Consider the following 20,362-nt stretch of genomic DNA (forward strand, 5'->3'; position numbering starts at 1 on the left):
TTTTTGTTTAATAATGAATCTTAAAAATTATTTTATTCCATCCATGAAGATGTTAACCAACATAACATATTTGTTTTACATACATATTTATATTAGTAAATATCAGATCAGATCAGATAATCGCTCAAAAAGTGGTTTTAAAGAAATGACTTCGAACGCCAGTCCGAAAATTCAGAAGTTGCTGTTGTCTCATCATCACTTTCATTCTCATCAGAACTGTGAGTTTCGGATTTGTGGTCTTTATTTACACTAAGCACGCCCTTGCGCGCCTCCAAATTCATATACCTAGACCAATGCTTCATTTGATCATTGATCTCATCCAAGTCACGATCGAATGCCGATTCCATCTGCTCACCAGCAATAATTGCGACAGATACAGAGGATGCTTCACGAATTTCACGCTGAAAACGTTCCCATTCATCCGCTTGTGGGTCCTTATATTCTGCATTACGAATTTTCGCATCCTTCACGGGATCATCAAAGAACTTCTCTGGCAACACAGTGTCTACATTATTGGCGGATGTGGATTTTTCAGTAGATACAGGTGTAGGCGCCGTTTTTGGTATAATTTGTTGTGTGCTTTTAAGACTTTGTTGGACTGCAACAGCCCCTTTCGGCGTTTCTACTACTTTTGTGGATGATTTTGGCATTTGTGGTGTGACCGTGGACAACTTCGTACTCGTTTCCGGTATGCCGCCTTTAAAAGATGATTTTATTTGCTTTACAATCGTTATGCGTTCCTTGTGCAACTTGGAGTTTACATGCACCTTCCATAATGTGGCCGATTTCACAGTGACTTTGCAAATAATGCACTCAATTTGGCCATTCGGATTTGTCTTCGCCAATTTCGAATCGACTTTATGCTCTGTTTCGGCTACTTTCGTTCTTGACGACAATCTTAGGCGATTTTCCTGATGCCGCCCCATTTTCTGAAAATTTTTACGCACGCAGTTAGTATTTGGAGAGAGAGGGAGGGAATATTTTATTTTAAAAAATTAAAACAATTCGACTTTCGATAAAAAAATGATAGCTAGAAAATCCACACCGCTGCGTATGCATACACAAGTACATGTGGCGCTTACCACCACCAAAAGTTATAATAGCATGTGTGTATAAGTATTTGTGAGGCAATTACGGTTTGTGCCCTGATAACTGCGACACAACACAGCATTTCAATGTCGCGTCAATTCCACAATAATTACAACGCAATCACAGTCGAACAAAAAAAAGAACAACGTAAAACGCACTACAATCAGTGAGCGCAACGTGGCGTGACGCAACAATCATTTTACTTCAAAATGTGAAGTGTGAACGTGGTGGAGACGGGCGACGCGTAAGTGCGACTCCGCAAACACTACAAATGAATTTGTTTATCAAAAGCGAATAGCAACACGTATTTACTACGTATAAAGTCATATATTCGCAGAAATACAATAATAATAAATGTATTCATAAACAAGTACATTCACAGATTCATACATGTATGTATGTATGTATGCACTATAACAATGGCGTTAATTTTTCTATTTTCAACAAATTTGTGCAATTTTCCAAAAATAACCGAACACTTGAAACACTCAAAGCGCTTGTATCGCAAATGCCAATTGTTCGTCATATTTGCATCACAATATTTCAATACGTAAACTAGAAACAAGCAAGGTGACGCCAAATTAGTTCGGAGCATATTTGTTGTTTATTGTACATACATACATATACATAATATTAGTTCTTATCGAGTGACCTTGAACAATCCTTTATATAATACAATTCAGTCTATACACTTTGAAAATAGAATACCACTTCTTGAGACTCTTATTTGTGAAACACCTTTCCTTAAATCAATTTAAATTATTTAATTGTTGTTGTCAAAACTACACAGGTATTTCACACAAAATATGCAAGCACGATTAAAACTTCCACTTAACGTGACTTTGTTGGGTCCAACAATGTAAACGGCAAGAGGAAAACCAACTATGGAAAAATGGTGAAAACTAAACTGAAAACAAATACCTGATAACTGCGACACAACACAGCATTTCAATGTCGCGTCAATTCCACAATAATTACAACGCAATCACAGTCGAACAAAAAAAAAGAACAACGTAAAACGCACTACAATCAGTGAGCGCAACGTGGCGTGACGCAACAATCATTTTACTTCAAAATGTGAAGTGTGAACGTGGTGGAGACGGGCGACGCGTAAGTGCGACCCGCAAACACTACAAATGAATTTGTTTATCAAAAGCGAATAGCAACACGTATTTACTACGTATAAAGTCATATATTCGCAGAAATACAATAATAATAAATGTATTCATAAAGAAGTACATTCACAGATTCATACATGTATGTATGTATGTATGCACTATAACAATGGCGTTAATTTTTCTATTTTCAACAGATTTGTGCAATTTTCCAAAAATAACCGAACACTTGAAACACTCAAAGCGCTTGTATCGCAAATGCCAATTGTTCGTCATATTTGCATCACAATATTTCAATACGTAAACTAGAAACAAGCAAGGTGACGCCAAATTAGTTCGGAGCATATTTGTTGTTTATTGTACATACATACATACATAATATTAGTTCTTATCGAGTGACCTTGAACAATCCTTTATATAATACAATTCAGTCTATACACTTTGAAAATAGAATACCACTTCTTGAGACTCTTATTTGTGAAACACCTTTCCTTAAATCAATTTAAATTATTTAATTGTTGTTGTCAAAACTACACAGGTATTTCACACAAAAATATGCAAGCACGATTAAAACTTCCACTTAACGTGACTTTGTTGGGTCCAACAATGTAAACGGCAAGAGGAAAACCAACTATGGAAAAATGGTGAAAACTAAACTGAAAACAAATACACATAATAGAAATTAAAAGATTACTTTGGCTAAATCAGTCTTGTGTAATAATTTAAATAAACGGCGCTATGGAAATTTGCATGCTGACTCCTGTTAACCTGAAATGTGGCGAAGTGAATTGCAACCAGCACAATCAAACAGCTGTTGCAGCAATTCAACAGCTGTATTTTCAAGCACTTAACAACGTTCGCCCCACACCCGCCGGACTCGGGAAGAGTGAATTGACTTTCGCATGCAAACTGCTTTTGCCAAGGGCAAAGCTAAGCTTCTATGTGCGTGCCAAATGTAATTTACGTAAATTCACATGACATCACACACAAACAGCTGTGCGCACAATAAACAAAACAACAAGAAAGAATAGCCAACACATTTGACAAAAACCGAGTTAAGGTCAGAGGCGGTCAATTAATTAATACACCAATATGGAGAAATACTGATAAAATTAATACGTTTATATCCGCTGTCATCGATAATACATATTTACAAAAACAATAATGATTAATTTTACTTATTTTCAAAGCTTTTTATCAATTTGTATTTTTAAGGTTAAATTCAATTGCTTTTGATATCTTTATTTAATTTCATCAACTGCGAGAGCTCAGAGTAAATTTTTCCGAATTTTGGAGGACCGAAGAAAATATGATAAAATTATGTGGTAGAAATTATCATACAGCTAGAACAGATTTAAAAATAATTTTTTTTTTGCAATTATTTTTAAGATAATTTGTCATGCAAATAAAAAAATATAGACTGCTCCAATTTTTATACCCTGAGCAGGGAAGTTTGTGATACCCAGAATGAAACTTTGGAGACCCTATAAATATACATACATATGTACATTTATATAAATGATAAGCGTGCCGTGCTGAATCGATTTAACCAAATCCATCTGTTTGTCTGTATATACGCGAACTTATCAGTTTTTCAGATATCGATCTGAAATTTTGACACTATGAAGCTGCTCATTCGTCGGAACTGCCGATATCCGACTACTTTTGCATAAAGCTGAAAAATTTTGCATATACTTAACGATCATAATCATGCCCTTATGGGGAAAAATGTCTTTGTATCTCCACGGAATTTGGCATGGATTATTTTCCAAGGCGACGATATAAGTATGTAATCTTCGAATAAATGGTTCAAATCGGTTCATTATAGCGTACAAAATGATCGTTCAAAATCATGTTCTTGTTTGAAAATTGTTTTATTTGTGAAGGATATTATAACATCGTTGCAGCCGAAGTCAACGGTTTTTATTTTATTTTTTTTTGATAATATTCTGTACATGTACAAATTACACTTAAAATTGTTCAATAGTTTGTTGCACCTAAATCACAATGGGTGTCGGTGACCTTTTAAAAAGGATATTAGCGCTTTTAGGAAATGTTATGTTTCCATTGTGTACAGTTTAACAAGCAAAAGGTCAGAGTTCATATACAGTACCACATTATATTATATAGTCTGCATTAAATGTTACGCACAATATAAGTACAACTAAATGTAAATGCGCCCATCGCAAATACATATATCCCCAAACATACTGACTTATAGTCTATACAAGCATACATTTTCGCACAACACAAATTTACAGCAATACTCTTGAAACCTTTCGGTTGTATACACACATAAGTATGTCTATATTTGCACAGATCTACTTATGAGTATTTGTACAATTCACAAAACGCATACAACAACAAAGGTAAACGACCCATCGACTGAATAATATTACGCTTATTTTGGCCCAAATTGACAGAGGCGTAAACCAAGCTAAGCCGATGAACTGACAACCGCCGGTCTCATGGAAGGGGTAGCAGCATGTGCTGTCAATGGCAGACATATAAACAAGTAACTTATTAAATGTGTGAAAATCAAAAATTGTAGTTACAATGTTAATGATTTTTTTGCATTTATTCGACATCATCGGTTTACTTTGAAACGAAACAAATGACCACAACCACTTGCTCGAGAATGGCATTCGTAGCCTCAATGAAGAGTTATGTTGTCATTGTCGTTCCGTCAATCGGGTCCACGTTACCGGAAAGGACCCGAACTCCAGGTACTGTCAAGTTCACGTTAAGATTATTTGGGCGATATTTTCTGGTGTTTTAACAACAACCAATTACGGAATTATCGTATCGCTTATAACAAATATTAAAAATAAATTAAAGCTTTGTCTCTATAGAAATTGGAGGGCAATAATCTCATTTGTATATGCTTTTTAGAAATGTGGGGTATATGGACGTTTCTGCAGGTTTAACCATTTTTTTTCGCCCTAGGAAGGTCAGACATTTATGTGTACAGTACATGGGTTGTTGCATATTTTTTGTGTTAATTAGAATAACATACGTGATATTTGTTTATAATATTGCTAATATCGTTTACACATAATACTTATTGATTATAGCGACGTTGCATTTTTAAAATCTCTAACTTTATTGATGCCATCCTGCTCTGATTCTTAAGTTATTGGTATTTTAGTCCCAGACTTTCTTAATAACTCTGCTTTTTAATATTGCATATAAATAGCATTAATATTAATAACAGCAAAAAAAATATTTGCCATTTATACGTATGTATAGTATATACATAACTCTCAATCAAAAAATCTGATGAAGGCGTTCTTCCTAACCGGAGAAGTGATTGTTATTACAATAAAAAAAAGGAATATTAGGTAAACCACAGCATGGCATAAAATTATTATATTTGTAAAGAAATAATCATTTATAAAATAATTAAAATTGATATTTAATAAAATGTTACAAGGTTAAATATTAAGAAAACAAAAATGTTTTATTTCGGGTTCTTCAATGTATTTTTTGTCATAGAAATATCACAAATTAAATATATTGGAAACAAGCCATGGAGGTAATGGCATATACGGGGACATGCTTGGCGACGTTTGTGTACTTACCTAGATTTTGACAATTTCTTGTTTATAAATTTAGGCGATGTAAACCTAGAAATTGAAGAAAAGATATTTATATAAATTATTCCACTCAGAAAAATATAGCGTCTCACCTTCAAAATTGTATATTAATATAGCAGAATTTGGTAATCCCACGATATAACTGTACCCCTGAAATAAAATAAATATACTGCAATGGGTTATCAATATTTAAAATAATGTCAAACATCTACTAAATAACAAATATATCTGACTAGAATTATACTTAAATTTGGTTTCATTTCGGCACGCTGATATTAATACACATGTAACATATGGCGGAATGGCAAGTTTGATTTTATGCATATTTTTATTCAAAGTAATAATCAATACAAATGGGATTCAATAGCAACAAAATCATTATAACACATATTTACTAATGTATCATTCGTGCCTTACACCTCGTATTAAGTGTACGGCTTTGAAATAGTAAAATGGCATTATGATTAAGCCCAGTTACAGAGCACTAACTAGCACTAAATACAAATATTCCATTTTGCCATTGGCAACAACAAATTTATTTTTAGAAAGATATTATATTCATCATTAAAACTACTTACACTGTTTCCCCAATATTTAAAAGCCACCTAATATTTCAGATTTTTTCGGGTTATATGTTGATTTAATGTATTTTAAACGTTTTTTATAAATATTTTATTTAATTATTTCTGGCACAGACAAACAGCAGCAGCTAATAAAAACTCACCACTCACCAAATGGATGGGTTGCTTCAATTTCTCCAATTTAAAGTGTAGATTAATCGTTGTAATCGATAACAATTAAAAAGCACAGTTGTTGCATATTACATATTATTATTGATATCACTGGATATCACTGACATAAGTTAGATTATGATTTTGTTATCTCATTTGCTTATTATTTTTAAAATAGATTGCAAATAAAACATTAAAAAAAAATTAGTTACTACAAAGTTATACTTTATAAGTTCGCTTATTAATTCGATTTTCGATTTATATGTCAAAACAGATTTTTTAACGTTATAAGATAAATTTTATTTCTTAAATAAGAACCTTAAAAAAATCCTAATGCGAATAGTTCATAAAATTTTATTCATTTTTGAGCTGCGACTATCGATATTTTCACTTGTGAATCTATTACAAAACTGTGTGCTTGTCAAAACATCTTGTCGTTTAGAAAATTTGTAATTGCAAAATTTCTGTTCCTTCATTGCTGAGTTTGGAATACATCGCTGTTATATTTACGATTTTTCCAAAAGGCATTCGAAAATTCTAAAGAAAGTGTGTTAATTCATCGCTAGCTAGTTAAAAATGTCATATCTTGGAAAAGGATCTAACGTTGTGCCTAATGTAAGTTTATCTTCCATTATAAAACGCGCCATCTCTCACATTAATTAATAGTAACGGTTGTATCTTTCCTGCTTCCATTTTAGAGTAGCGACCTAAATGAGCTAATCGAGGACACGAGTTTATTAATAGCATCCGTATACACTATGTTGGATCGGACTCAACGCACGCCACAAGGAACGGCGTCATCACTGGGGCGTAGGTCCCACAACAATAGCGATAGCAGTGGGCAACTTGAAAGGGCACGTTCTAATTCCAGCTCACCGAAATCGCCGAAAACACCACGTTTAAATTTACCCGCTAGAGCAACATTGTCCACACCATCAAGTAGAGAAATCGAACGAGAGGTCAATCGAAGTAAATAAAAACTAATTTCAGTTCTTTTTGTGAATTTGTTTAAGCTTTTTTTTATACAAATTTAGTAGATCAATTTTGTGAGATGTTGGAGCGCAATTTACGCACTGTGGCTTCGGAGCAAGAGCAGCTCATTGGCAGACGTCTAGAATCAACGTTACCAACTACTCCACGTAATGGTAAAACTAACTAAACTAACAACTTAAAACATACATAATTAGATTTTATCGTATTTCAGCAATGGGGAGATCTCAACCGGTAAGAACAAATAGAGTGCGCGCTCCAACACCCGAGGAAGTAATCGATTTAAGTGATTCAATGAATATGCCGGTACCAATTCCGCGGCCCTATCCATTTAACGACGATGTAATAGTAGTGACACCAGATGATGCAGAAGTCGTTGATCTTTGTACACCAAATTTCCGTCGAAATAATGTACGCTCAAGAAACAGACGAACGACCAATAACACGGAGGATAATCCCAGAAACGACAATGCAACACGACAACGTTTGACCGCATCACGTCGCTTGAGCTCTGCAAGCGGTCGTAGAGCCTCATCACGTCGTTCACTAACTTCAAACGAAGGCAGTTCGTCGGTTAGCTCCACCTCCGCAACAACATCAACAACAAACATAGGAACAGCAAATAAAGACAAAGTAAATGACTGGTCACCTGGTGCACAAGCTGCAAATTCCGATGCTGGTGTGGTGAGCGAAAGTGGCCGTGTACCTTTTATGTGTGCTGTTTGCATGGAGAGTTGTGTTAATAATCAACCCACATCAACCAAGTGTGGTCATGTTTTCTGCGCCAACTGCATACGTCAAGCCTTACGTTTGACACGCAAGTGTCCCATGTGTAATACCAAGCTCAGTCCCAGCATGTTATTCCGTATATATATTTAAGTCATAATCAAAGCCAATTGTTTCGCACTTTAACCAGCGCTTATGGGCTCCAACTCCTTACAAATTATTATTAAATCTTAAAACAGAAAACGGTAAATCATAATCATTCAAATGTTGCTTGCTTTTTATAAGAATTTCATATATTATTTTAACCACTTATTTACTCAGAATTTAAGTTTGTCATGTCTCATGTAACGATAATAGTAAAATCTAAGTTAGACCGTATGTTATTTTTTCAAAACTTTTATATAACATTTTCATTCAAACTCACCTACAAACATACATATTTATAAATTAAAAAAATGTTGTGCTTTATCTGAAAAAGTATGATGCGATTTTTTATTGTATTTTCATATTGAAAACAAGTATTTCAATCATATGATTAGCCATGCCGTTGTGAAAAATTTATTTGCAGTTAGTTTACTGTATAAATATTTCAATTTTGTTTTTTTTTTTTGTTTTGAAACATCATATTGGATAAATTATCATAGATCTGTGGGGAACTTGTAAATGTTTTGCGATGTATTCTTCGAATTTTAGCTGGCCGGGCATACGAAAATTGTAAGGGGCCTAGAATTTATTCACATTTCAAATTTAAGTAGACTTAAGCAAAAACAAAATTAATCAAATAAAAAAATGCAAAAGAATTAAGATTAATAAAAATTCATCTTTTTCATTCTTTTGTTGTGTTTCATTTCGGGTGATGCATTGTAAGCTGTCAAGCCTTTGACAAGTTAACAAAATGTGAACACACACTTCTATGAGTAAATTTGAAGAACAATATTTTTATACTTTTTGTAAAATCAATTTTTGTATATTTTTTTATAAAATCCGCTTTTTATATATTTTTTTGTAAACTCGCCTTTTTATACATTTTTTGTAAATACTATTTTTCTTGTAAATTTTTTTGTTATACTAATTTTTAATTAAACATCAGTAACTTATGTGAATTATGTAAAGTCTACAAAATTAACTAAATACTACGCGAAATTCCAAATAAAATTAGTGCAATTAAGATAAAGCGAAAAAGTGCAGGCGCCAATGCCTTGAATGCCATGAAGCGTTCACCTCAAAATCGTACCCATGCGAAACCCTTAATTTCGCGCCGATCCGCTTCCATCTTCGATGCGCTTAATCCCAGTTTGACTAACCTGGAATCGTTGGCAATGCAGAAAGCGTGGAGAATTCTGGAACCAAAATTGCGATCACTCTCCACCGATATACTTATGAAGTAGGTGCAGCTGGTATTTTTACTCATTGTTAATTGCCATTATGCACTGCTTTAACAGCCTCTACTCGGAGCATTACGAGATTATGGAAAAGTTTCGCGATGAAAGTGGCAAATTATGTAACTATGAATTGATAAATTACGCAACTTGGCTGCTACGGCTTTACGGCTCGATTATAAATAATAAAGTAGATCCAATTAAAACGAAGAAAATATTGGAACCCTTGATAGAGAAGCTGAAAAAGTATTCCATGGATGTGGATTGCGTAAAGGTGTGTTCCATTTTATGTTTTAATTATAATTTTATTAATTTATGTTTGTTCCTTAATTTCTTGTAGCTCCAGTTGGAGGGTATTAAACATTTTATATTTGCTGAACTACGGAATGCCTTATCGCCCACATCAATCGAGGCCTTCAATAAGCTTCACAATACCATTATCAGATATGTTTATATAAAACTTAATTAACATAATATACATATGTATGTATAGATATATTTGTAAAGCAGTAGGTATACGATGTTTGAGAAGGCTTGAATGGACGTATAAGTACATAGGTCGACGATTGGCTAAAACACCGAGAGTGGCAAATCGAACAAACAACTTATGCCAGTTGCCGGAATTCCGATCAAAGACGAATAGTGCTGGAAAGGAACTGATATTGCGAATTCTACACATTTTAAGCACAACCACATATACATACATATATGTACATACTGTGTGTAAATTAAAAAAAATCCTTGCAAATTAAACACCAGACCATTTTACGTTCTAGCGATTCACGTTTAGTGTCTTAAATGGACTTAAAACGACCGTTTGAGTTTGCTGAATAACCAGAAACGGAACTAAATCAGGCTCACGAAGAATTAATGCAGTATGCGCCGTGCATTATTGTGGTGCAAAACCCAAGAGTTGTCGGTCCATAATTTCGGTCTCTTTTTACGAATAGCTTCGCGCAAACGACGTCAACATAAACTTGATCTTTGACCTGCCTTGATGTGGTTTTTCCAGCTTCGGTTGAACTTTGCCACGATATTCGGCCGATTGATCGCCTTTTTCCGGGTCGGAAGTATACAAAAATCCTTCCGCAAAACTTTTCTCGAATACTCCGAAGACCGACTCAATAGATGATGTCATTGTCCACGCCTCCGCCACATATAGCAGGACGGGAATGATGAGTGACTTGTAATGTTTGCTCTTTGGTCAATGACTGAGTCTTTCTCCCCCCACGAATCCTAAACCTAATTTGCGTTACTTTGTATTGCCGCTTTAGTAAATGTCATAAGGACCTACCTGCTCCGTCCTTGTTTCACATTTCTTGGACCGCAGTGAACCACTTTTACTTTTCCAAAGGCGTCAACTAGCTGGGCATCGGCGCATTCCCAATTTAGTGACCGAACATTCTAGGTGTATGCCCTTAAATCATATTGCTTATTACGTTTGCTGTGGTTGTCATCTAAAGTGGGGTCCTTCAATTGAGGCTGACGTTTTCTTTTCATTGGAAGCGGTTTCTAGGTGGCGGGTCCTAAACCTAGCGCACAACCTCGCTAGGCGAGTAGTATTTAATTTATATGGCGAGCAGCTTGTTTCAAGACCGACGCCCGCTCGCAGCCGCACCTTTGCTGAACAGACGCAGCAAATCATATAAAGTATACTATATAATGTATATAAAAGGTCAGCTTATGACGAGCTCAGTCCATTTAGCCAACTTCGTCTGTCCGTCCGACTCAGTTTTTGAGATATCGACCTCAAATTTTACTTTTATCTTTCATGTCTCATTTCTTCCCCAGAAGCTGCTCATTTGTTGGTATCGCCGATATCGGAAACTATAGTCTATATAGCTGCCATAAAAATCTAAATCAAGTTCTGGTATGGAAAATTTCACAAATCCATATCAACTTCTTGTATGGGAAACCTTATTTTTTGACAAGATATTTTTCTGAAATTTGGCTTGATTATTGCCCAAAAGAACTCCAAAACGTCCGATGAGATCAAATCGATCAAAATCAAGTCATTGTATGGAAAACTTGTTTAATTGTGAAGGGTATTATGGCTTCGTTGCAACCGAAGTCAATGTCCTTTCTCGTTTGCAGGTATATGGCTTTCTCACTACTGCTTGATAATAATTGACAACTTCTTTTAATTTCAGTTACCTGGAATTTCATATTAAATAAAAAAAAATATTTTTTTTTTAACTTTTGTACGCTGACACAACAATATCATACTTAAAATATACATTTGCATGAAAAAATACTAAAATATGGGTAAATTCCAGAGAAATTAACTTCAGCGCGAGTTTAATCCACATACCTCTAGGTTCTTATATTGAAACAACGGAGAATAAAACACCGCCCGTGTTTCCAAGAGCCTTGGAACCGTACGAAATCAGACCTGTGGCCGATGAGTTGGGGCTGACAAGTACAGAGAGAAAATCATTGCAGAATGGTTGGACTATAATTAAACAGAAACAACGCCGAGCAGCGCTTAATATCTATGTGAAGTATATACATATGCCTTAAAACTAGGGCTAGAAGAATAAAAGCAGTGACTATGCATTTGATATGCGCCTGTCTTTCTGCTTTTTCAGTTTCTTCACCGAACATGAGGATCTTTATGAAATATTTCGCTTCAACGGCGTTTTGGACATTGAGTTCGCCAGTCAACATCAAAAGGATGTGCTCGCCGTTTTCCAAATGATCATTGAGCAGTTGGATAATTCACGTTTCGTCAAGACTATGATGAAAGAGCTTGCTCTTAGACATAGAGCTGCTTCTGTCAGCGGCACAATGTGGCAGGTTAGTGTGGATGATGTTAAGTTAATTTTGTGTGCTGAGTGGGTTGACGCTTAAAATGAATGATGATAAAAGAGATGGTAAGTTTAAGTTTTCGAACCAACTAATTACTGCAGACAGCTGGCTCACTGCTTTAGTGGATGGAAAGAGAGCTGAAAGCTTTGTCAGCATACTCAATCTACAGTGATTGGAATATTTGTTGCTCATGTATGCAGATTCTAGATTTTTTATAGGTTCTATGATAAGTGGTGTGATAAGTTCTATGATAAGTGGAGCCACATATTTATGTCGTGGACAGGATATATTAAGTTTGCCACGAAGTTGTTAACACTCAGTGGGAGATAGTAATAGTAGTTATTGTTGTAATGGCAGAGAGTATTCATGAAGTAATTTCGAGGCATGGTGCGAGTTGACAGTCCTTGGGTTCCGGTTACTTAGACCCGACTGTCGAGGAAACAGATCGGAGACCATATAAAGTACGAACCGAGCCGGTTTGGCCGTGTCCATCTGTCTGTCCAAATATATACTCGAATATCTCAATTTTTGAGTTAACGAATGCAAATTTTGCTCGCATCCTTTTTTCTCTAGGAAGCTGCTCATTTGTTGGAACCGCCGAAATCACCTCCCTATAGCATATATATGTACATACACTGATGGATCAAAAGCAAGATGAAGATTGTTTTATGTATAAAATTTTATGCCTTCTAGAGTTTAAAGCCCATTTTGAGATTTATTTTATTTTTTTTTTATTTTTTATTTTATTTTTATTTTTATTATTTTATTTTTTATTTATTTTTTATTCACTGCCTTCTTCTTTCCCAGCTGTATGCAAACGAAGTAAAACTTTACTTTTTGAAGACCTTGAATGATGCCCTTTCGCCAACATTTGTTCACGCCCTAGATACATTAATTAATTATATCTGCGATTTTAATGAATTCAATGAGTCCAGGGATGACCAGAGTCAACAGCAAGAACTTGACAAGGAATGATTGATAAATTTAAATTTGAGATGTAAACCGAGGTATATTTGTATGTATTAAAATATATTTGTAAGACTTTTTTTTAATAAAGACACTTTTTTTAAAGACGATGCTATATATTTTTTATACAATTTTTCTTCTGTGGAATTTTTTGCCCAAAAAAAAACTCAAAATTGGCAAACAGCTTTGCATTTAATCTCGATATATTTGAATATTTGTAACTGAGAACAAACCTCTATATTCTAATTAATACATTATTATAAATGAAATGCTTAAAAGTCAATGAAATGCGCACTGCAAGGCTTAAAAGCTGTGGTAGCAACTGCAAAGCCTACCTCTAGTACACATGCTCATGTTGCGTATACGCCCCGGTAGCCGCACAGTGAGTGTGAAATAAAAGCCAGCAACTGAGCAACAGCAACAAGCACAAAATCGGCATCTTACTGATTTATTAAACAGTTATAATGTGTGCCTAAATAGGCATAACATTACTATTCATTTGTTGTTGCAATAATACACACACCTCTAGCACATGATTGGAGGAGCAACAACAAATCGTCGGCTTTTGAATAACGCAGCGCTTACTAAATACGAGCGGCGATCGGTCAATCAGCCGAACACAGTTAAACTTTATCTTTATTCCAGTGCTACTGCCTCACACACACACACACTTAATTACAAAGGTATCAAGGCACACACACGCACACCTTTAGTCGCTTGAATTTGCGGCCACCTCGCGTCGTTGTTGTCGTTAGTTATGGACTAACTTAGGATGCGGTTAGCATCAATTATATTATTTGCCTTATTTAGTCGCACTTTTACCTCAAGAACTTTAGTTTCTCATTGACTTTTGTGCTGCACGCAACAAATTGTTGGGCAGCAGTGCACGCGGTGAAGAGTGAAATGAAATTCGGTGCGCTTCTTGGTTATATTTCATAGTAGTGTGTACACTTTTTACTGTTAACACAACGAATTAGTGCTGAAAATACTTTTTTTTACAATATTGTTGAATAAAATTAGTTGGTTAAAAAGCCAACAAGATGCAGGAGAAAGTGGTGACTATAAGTCAAATGTCGCCGGATTCGTTCAAAGGCAGCGGCAAAATTAAGGTGCGTTTGCTAATATTTTATAAAAAAAATACATATGAACAGTTAAATTTTTTATTTTTACCATTAATTTGTGTGTTTTGCTCAGCATTTTTAATCTTTGTTATTTTAGTTATAATTATTTACTAAAATCTTGTGCCTGTTATGGAAGCTAAATTTTGTTGAAAGAGGCCTTTCAACAAAATTTTAATAAAAAAAATCTGTTAAAGTAATTTTTTGAAATACATATTTTAAATTTAAATTAAATTTAATTTTTCTTTTTATTTTATTTTTTTTTTTAATTTTTTAATATTTTTTATGCAATTTAGTCAGGGTAGCAAATAACCCTTAAAAAGACAATTGAATTTACATTTTTATAAATTTTTTTATTTTATTTTGCGTTTCCGAGATTTCAATTAAAAGTGATTTTAAAATTTCTGTTCCCAAATTCTGGTTTAAAAATTTATTTTGTATTAAGTAAAAATAATAATTAAAAATAATTTATTAGCATTTCTTATTCTCAATCCGGTGTTTAGGATTAACTTTACATTTTTAATCTTTGATCAGATTATTGGTTTGGAAAAGTTATTTCTAGCTTTTTAATTAATTAATTAATTTAATTAAAATTAAATTTATTTTAATTTTTTAAAAAATTAAGTTAATTAAAATTTAATTTTTTAATAGAATAATTTATTAAATAAAAAAATTTATATTTTTTGTGTTTAAAAATTTAATTAAATAAAAATTATTTATTGTAATAATTTAAATTTAATTTAATTAAAAAGTTAAAAATACATTTTTAGTCCCATTTATCTGATTAAATACTAAAAATGAAGAGTTAATCGTAAATATCGGGTTAAAAATAAGAAATTCTGATCCAAAGTTCATTAAAATTAAAGAATGTGTTTTTTAATTTAAAATTATTCCGCGCTTACGTTCTTCATGTTCTATTATCTTCTTTGGTTCTTTGTAAAACAAAAGCTTCTTTTTAATAAAATTTCAAGATAGTTGAATCTAAGTTATTTACTTTTAATTACTTTTGATCATAGTGTTCAAGTTAGAAATATGTAAACCTCTCCTTTTTTAATCTTTTCAATCCGGCTTTATTTATAAACAAATAAATTTTTTATTTCTCCTATCATATTTGAATTAAGAAATATTTTACAATTTTTTTTAAGAAATTTTAGATAAAATAATTCTTAAATTCCAGTTTCGGGAATAAAATTAAAAATTTTTCAATCCAATATTTTTTAATTAAATAGCTTAGCTTTCAGCAAACTTAAAACTCGTAAAATACTGTTCTCCTTGACAAACAATAGAGGAAATATAAATAAAGTCTCATTTCCAAAAACAGTTATGTTATTTTTAATAAATATTTGTATCAAACCATTATGCTGCTGTAACAACTTCTGTGATACTACTTTAGTACATCTCTCTTGGCATAGAAACGAAATTAAAAAGTTAAGTATATTTGAGGAGAGTATAATTTGAAGAGAGTATATTTTGTGATCTTTTCAAAACTTAATGAAACACAAACAAGGCTTAGACAAAAAACAAGGAAAAAGGACGAAGGGGGAAGCTTCTCCATCTCTCTCATTCATTAACGCTTGCGGCTGTCGGTGCTAAAGAATGAAAGTCAACAGAGCAAAATAAGCATTAGTCCTAGCTTCTGCCTAATATATTATGATATATTTATAAACATTTACTGTTTTATTTTTTGCTTCGAGAAGTATTTACATTCTCCGGTAAACAAAATGTTTAAAATGACTGTTTTGGCAAAAATCTCAAGTGTTTGTTGTTGTTACCAATTCGTAAGCGTGTAGAAATGGAAATTCAACAGATTTTCGCAACTTTCTCTCTTATCGACTGGTTGTTCTGGGAGAAGCGCCTCACGTCCGTTAAGCAATTATTTGTGACAGCAGTAAGCTTTGACTCTGAATTGCTCCCTTTTCACATAGGATATAGTCGTTAGTTTTCAAGCGCTTGGTATTCTTTGGTAACTTATTAGGAAAAAGATCCATTCCAATGGCTGCACTCGAAAAATTTCTCAACCTGTCGTCAGTTGACATTGCTCTGGCAAGCTTGGCAGCGAAAACAGCTGCATGACTGGCGGCGCTAGGTGAATTTTCCAAAAGAACTCTCAGACATACCTCATGCTTTATCTGGGAGAGAAGGTTTCACTCCAAAAGAAGTTGGATGGCGTAGGGGCACGCGAACCACCAGCAGAACTCTTAACTTATGCACGGACGGATCAAAAATTACTGATGGAATGCGCGTCTTGATCTTCTGCGCGGAGCTATATCTCAAGCGACTCTACAAGCTTCCAGAATATTGCAGTATTTTCCCGACAGACGTCTTTGCGGTCAGGAAAGTTTTTGAGATGGGCAACAACGCAGGATATGATATGTTAATGTACATATGTATATCGATAGCCAAGTAGCAATTAAGGTACTAAACTCATATCGCATTTCGGCAGAGAACGTCTTTAAAAGCAGAGATGCAGTATATATGGAGGCTGCCGGAAAGGGGCTGCATATATACTGGGTTGCAGCCTGAAAATAGCTGAAATAGCTGCTGAGATTGTCAAGAGTGTCATTCACTTCACTAACGAACCAGCTCACGAACTACGCAAGTCATTTAAAGCGATGCACAAAGACATTTCCGAAAAGGCTAATAGACGCATCAGGGTGAGCTGGAATGCCTTAGGAGCATGCAGGATCGCCAAGATTATGTTTAAGGGAGCGGTAGGAAAACATGCAAGCAGAAGTCGGTTAAGTTATCTGTGAGCTTCACAGTTCAAGAGACTGAAGGAAGTGTCAGAACTAAAATTCTCTACTAAACAACGAAAAAAAGTGTTGACGTCCTGCAAGACATAAACTTCAACTCGTTTTAATAACAAACCGCCACCTGACGTTAAAAAGGACCTGTATGTCTACCATATGTATGGCGGGAAAGCCAGTGAAACCTAACATAACCTATCATATTGGGAACAAATTTGTCCAAAATCGTTTTCAAGTTTCACCTATTTCTGTAAAAATTGTGTTCTGCTCTTCGAGACAATCAAACATAAAGACTATTTTTCCATTTATATATTTTTCGTTAAATTATATACATTATCTTTATACGAATATCTGCAATCGATATGTAGACACAGATAGTTTTTTGCGGAGTAGCGTATATGGTAAATCCCACCTAATTGCAACTATATTAGCATATCAAGGTCTTAATTTTTTGGTAGCTTATCTTCACTTTCAAATAAGTATGTATTTCAAGAAGATAATATAGAAATATATTCAATATATTCATATTTACTTATTCTATATATACATATAAGAGCATACATATTAGTGTCGCCAAAGTTTTATCATCTACATTCAATCTCTTATCATTGGACCACTTCAAGTGGCCTGAAAAATTCAATACTTACGAAGTGCTTCATGTGCCTTGTGAGTGACTCCAGAGCAACATTTTTCTGAAAATGCTAACTGAACAGACAGTGAGATAATCAATTATATCGAGGTACTTGTAAAAATATTTTTATAATTTTGCCTTAGATGTGACATTAATTAAATGTTGTAGCAACCACTAGTACTTACTATCACTAACACTTAATTTTTCGAAATTAAAGAAAAATATTTAACTAAAAGTGATAACAGTGCGATACTGATTCATTTGCAAGTATAATTGCTGCCACTTCACTTTTACTTAAACCAAAAAAAAAACAAAACAATTTCTCGTCAATCATTTTTGTGACGATTTGGTTTCTCGATAACAAATTCGTCAATAGCAATAATGAAAGATAACCGAAATAAAGCCACGATAATAATGACGATGACAAACAATGATTTAATAAAATAGAAAAAAATAATCTGTATAAATATTAAGAGGGTTGCCAGCCAGCATTAAGGAATTATGGACAATGATCTGTTCCAAATTTTGTAAAGATAACCGTTTACGTGGTTACAGATAGTAAGCTTGCTTTGTACAATAATCTCCGTGGAATTCCCTGAATATATATTGTTTAAAAGTTTTCCATAAAAGCACTTGATTTTGATCGCTCAGGCAACCATCTGCTTTATATATTGTTTTCTGGGATCTCCAATGTTTCCTTCTGGGTGTTACAAACTTCGTGAGCAACCTGAATATACCTTGTTCTAGTTATAATTATCAGACAAGTAACACTGAAAGAGGTTCCGATCATATGAAAGCTCTAATCTTTCTACTCAATTGGAGAGCTTTTATTTAATTATCAATTAGTAATAAAAAAAAAAACAAAAATATATCAAAATGGTAACCCTATCAGGCATTCGGCTGAAGCGTGAACCGTTAGCAGCACTAACTGAACAGCTTTGAACTCTTGGCGAAATGTTTATTGCCAAGCCACATATGCCCATATATTACGCATAACCCAGTGGGGTGGCAGTAAAAAAAGTAGTAATTACTAATTGGTCTTTGACCGATTTCTGTCACATCCGATTGATGCATAATTAATTCGTTTATTGCCATCAAATATTTATGCATTTGTTTTCACTTTCGATAGATATCCAGATTCACACGCGAGTGCCGTGCAATGGCTTATCTGCTGAAAGGTAAACAGGAAAGGCTGTTTTAGGTGGTTAATGATTTCTTTAAAATTATTTGGCGCTAGCGATTATTGCGATATCAATTGATAATGAGATTTAAATTTTTTTATTTGATTGTTTTCGTTTCAGTTTTAATGCACAGTAGTTTGCAGTATCTCAGCTGAATGATAGGTATACATATGTATGTATGTGATAAATCACAACAGTTTGTGTAATCAGTGAACTTAATCGCAAATTTTTGATTAGCTGTTGCTGTGTTGAAAAGTGTTTGATACTGTTTCGACAGTTTCGCAGCTTCGAAATCAGTGTCATCTTTATTTTCCATTCGACTATCTATATTCACGATAAACTTTGAATTTCATTTTGTTTGAGTGATTTTGTGTTGGGTTTTTTGTGGTATGTGTTAAAGATTTAAAACGACTAGGTTATAATAAGAGAAGATTGGCATTAATTTATAATGAAACTGGTCATAGAGTAGAAACCCGTTCCCATTGCATATGTATTTTTATAAGTGTTCCTACTAGTGACTGTCAATTCGGCAAAAATTTTAGACATTTTTTGAAGAAAAATTTCTATCACTACAACAACAACCATTTGAAACTTCAAGAGAAATCGATAACATTCTCATTCAAGTACTTTGTTTTTGTTTTCTCACAAAATTGGTCATGCATTTACAATAAAATCATAATCTAATCAATTCAGCTGCCCTAAATTTTCTTTGCTTTTGTAACACTGGTGGCAATAGTGTGACACAAATACGCTTAAGTACTCCACAGCTGTCATGGAGCCTGCTTGGGAACTTTTAGACTGATTGTAATGATTTACGCCTTTATTTTGATGATTTACAAGCTTGTTGTCACCTTCACTGGTGGCTTTCCATAAATTCTAGTCGATGTTTTTTTTTGGATTGGGTTATACTGGCCGGCTGTCACGCCATACATAGACCTATTAGTATTTAGTAATGCTAGATGGGGGTTCAGTTTAATTTGAGCTTGATTATTCGTATGAAGTAGTTCTTAAGAGCGATTTGATATCAGGTTTTGATTTGTCCTATATATTTAAGCCGGATTCTCTATATTGCTGCACAGAAGGGATGTTCCAGACAGTAATATTGATTTCATATTTACCTTTTACTGGCTAATATATTAATATTCTAAGACAATATAGTTTTATTAGAGCAGTAAGCCGTTATCCCTGACAGCTGGTGCTTCTTACTCTGTAAGATAATAATTGTATTATTATTTTTCATTTAATAAATAAATAAATAAATAAAGAGACTGTGTGATTTCCTTGG

General features: G+C 33.8%; 5 protein-coding genes across 11 annotated transcripts in view; 4 read left to right on the plus strand and 1 right to left on the minus strand.

Annotated features, from left to right (window-relative positions):
• LOC120782770 (zinc finger protein 830) lies at positions 1-17,989 on the minus strand. Of its 5 annotated transcripts, none has more exons than XM_040115236.1 (4): positions 17,913-17,989; positions 5,893-5,950; positions 5,786-5,830; positions 1-929 (listed from the first exon to the last, which is right to left on the minus strand). In XM_040115236.1, the coding sequence occupies exon 4, from the start codon at positions 924-926 to the stop codon at positions 138-140; it is 789 nt and encodes a 262-aa protein (XP_039971170.1). In that variant the 5' UTR covers positions 927-929; positions 5,786-5,830; positions 5,893-5,950; positions 17,913-17,989; the 3' UTR covers positions 1-137. The 5 variants fall into 5 exon arrangements, with proteins under 5 accessions (XP_039971170.1, XP_039971169.1, XP_039971175.1 ...); XM_040115235.1 differs by lacking the exon at positions 17,913-17,989 and adding an exon at positions 6,379-6,533; XM_040115241.1 differs by lacking the exons at positions 5,786-5,830; positions 5,893-5,950; positions 17,913-17,989 and adding an exon at positions 2,973-3,094.
• On the plus strand, positions 6,964-8,444 carry LOC120782768 (E3 ubiquitin-protein ligase complex slx8-rfp subunit slx8). 3 transcript variants are annotated; one of them, XM_040115233.1, is made up of 4 exons: positions 6,964-7,146; positions 7,198-7,500; positions 7,569-7,676; positions 7,736-8,444. In XM_040115233.1, exons 2-4 carry the CDS (start codon positions 7,290-7,292, stop codon positions 8,398-8,400), a joined length of 984 nt encoding a protein of 327 aa, XP_039971167.1. In that variant the 5' UTR covers positions 6,964-7,146; positions 7,198-7,289; the 3' UTR covers positions 8,401-8,444. The 3 variants fall into 3 exon arrangements, with proteins under 3 accessions (XP_039971167.1, XP_039971166.1, XP_039971165.1); XM_040115232.1 differs by having other exon boundaries at positions 6,965-7,146; positions 7,230-7,500; XM_040115231.1 differs by having other exon boundaries at positions 6,966-7,146; positions 7,230-7,500; positions 7,566-7,676.
• On the plus strand, positions 9,322-10,209 carry LOC120782772. Its single transcript, XM_040115243.1, has 3 exons — positions 9,322-9,631; positions 9,690-9,900; positions 9,967-10,209. Exons 1-3 carry the CDS (start codon positions 9,456-9,458, stop codon positions 10,093-10,095), a joined length of 516 nt encoding a protein of 171 aa, XP_039971177.1. The 5' UTR covers positions 9,322-9,455; the 3' UTR covers positions 10,096-10,209.
• Positions 11,831-13,435, plus strand: LOC120782771. Its single transcript, XM_040115242.1, has 4 exons — positions 11,831-11,891; positions 11,944-12,127; positions 12,215-12,422; positions 13,242-13,435. The coding sequence occupies exons 1-4, from the start codon at positions 11,888-11,890 to the stop codon at positions 13,407-13,409; spliced, it is 564 nt and encodes a 187-aa protein (XP_039971176.1). The 5' UTR covers positions 11,831-11,887; the 3' UTR covers positions 13,410-13,435.
• Positions 14,250-20,362, plus strand: part of LOC120782766 (facilitated trehalose transporter Tret1-2 homolog) — a 23,826-nt gene continuing 17,713 nt past the window's right edge. Inside the window, exon 1 of the mRNA XM_040115227.1 lies at positions 14,250-14,509. Coding sequence (XP_039971161.1) covers positions 14,441-14,509 — 69 coding nt within the window. The 5' untranslated portion in view covers positions 14,250-14,440. The remainder of the gene's footprint in view (positions 14,510-20,362) is intronic.

The sequence above is a fragment of the Bactrocera tryoni genome, chromosome 1, assembly GCF_016617805.1.
Source record: "Bactrocera tryoni isolate S06 chromosome 1, CSIRO_BtryS06_freeze2, whole genome shotgun sequence".
NCBI lineage: Eukaryota > Metazoa > Arthropoda > Insecta > Diptera > Tephritidae > Bactrocera > Bactrocera tryoni.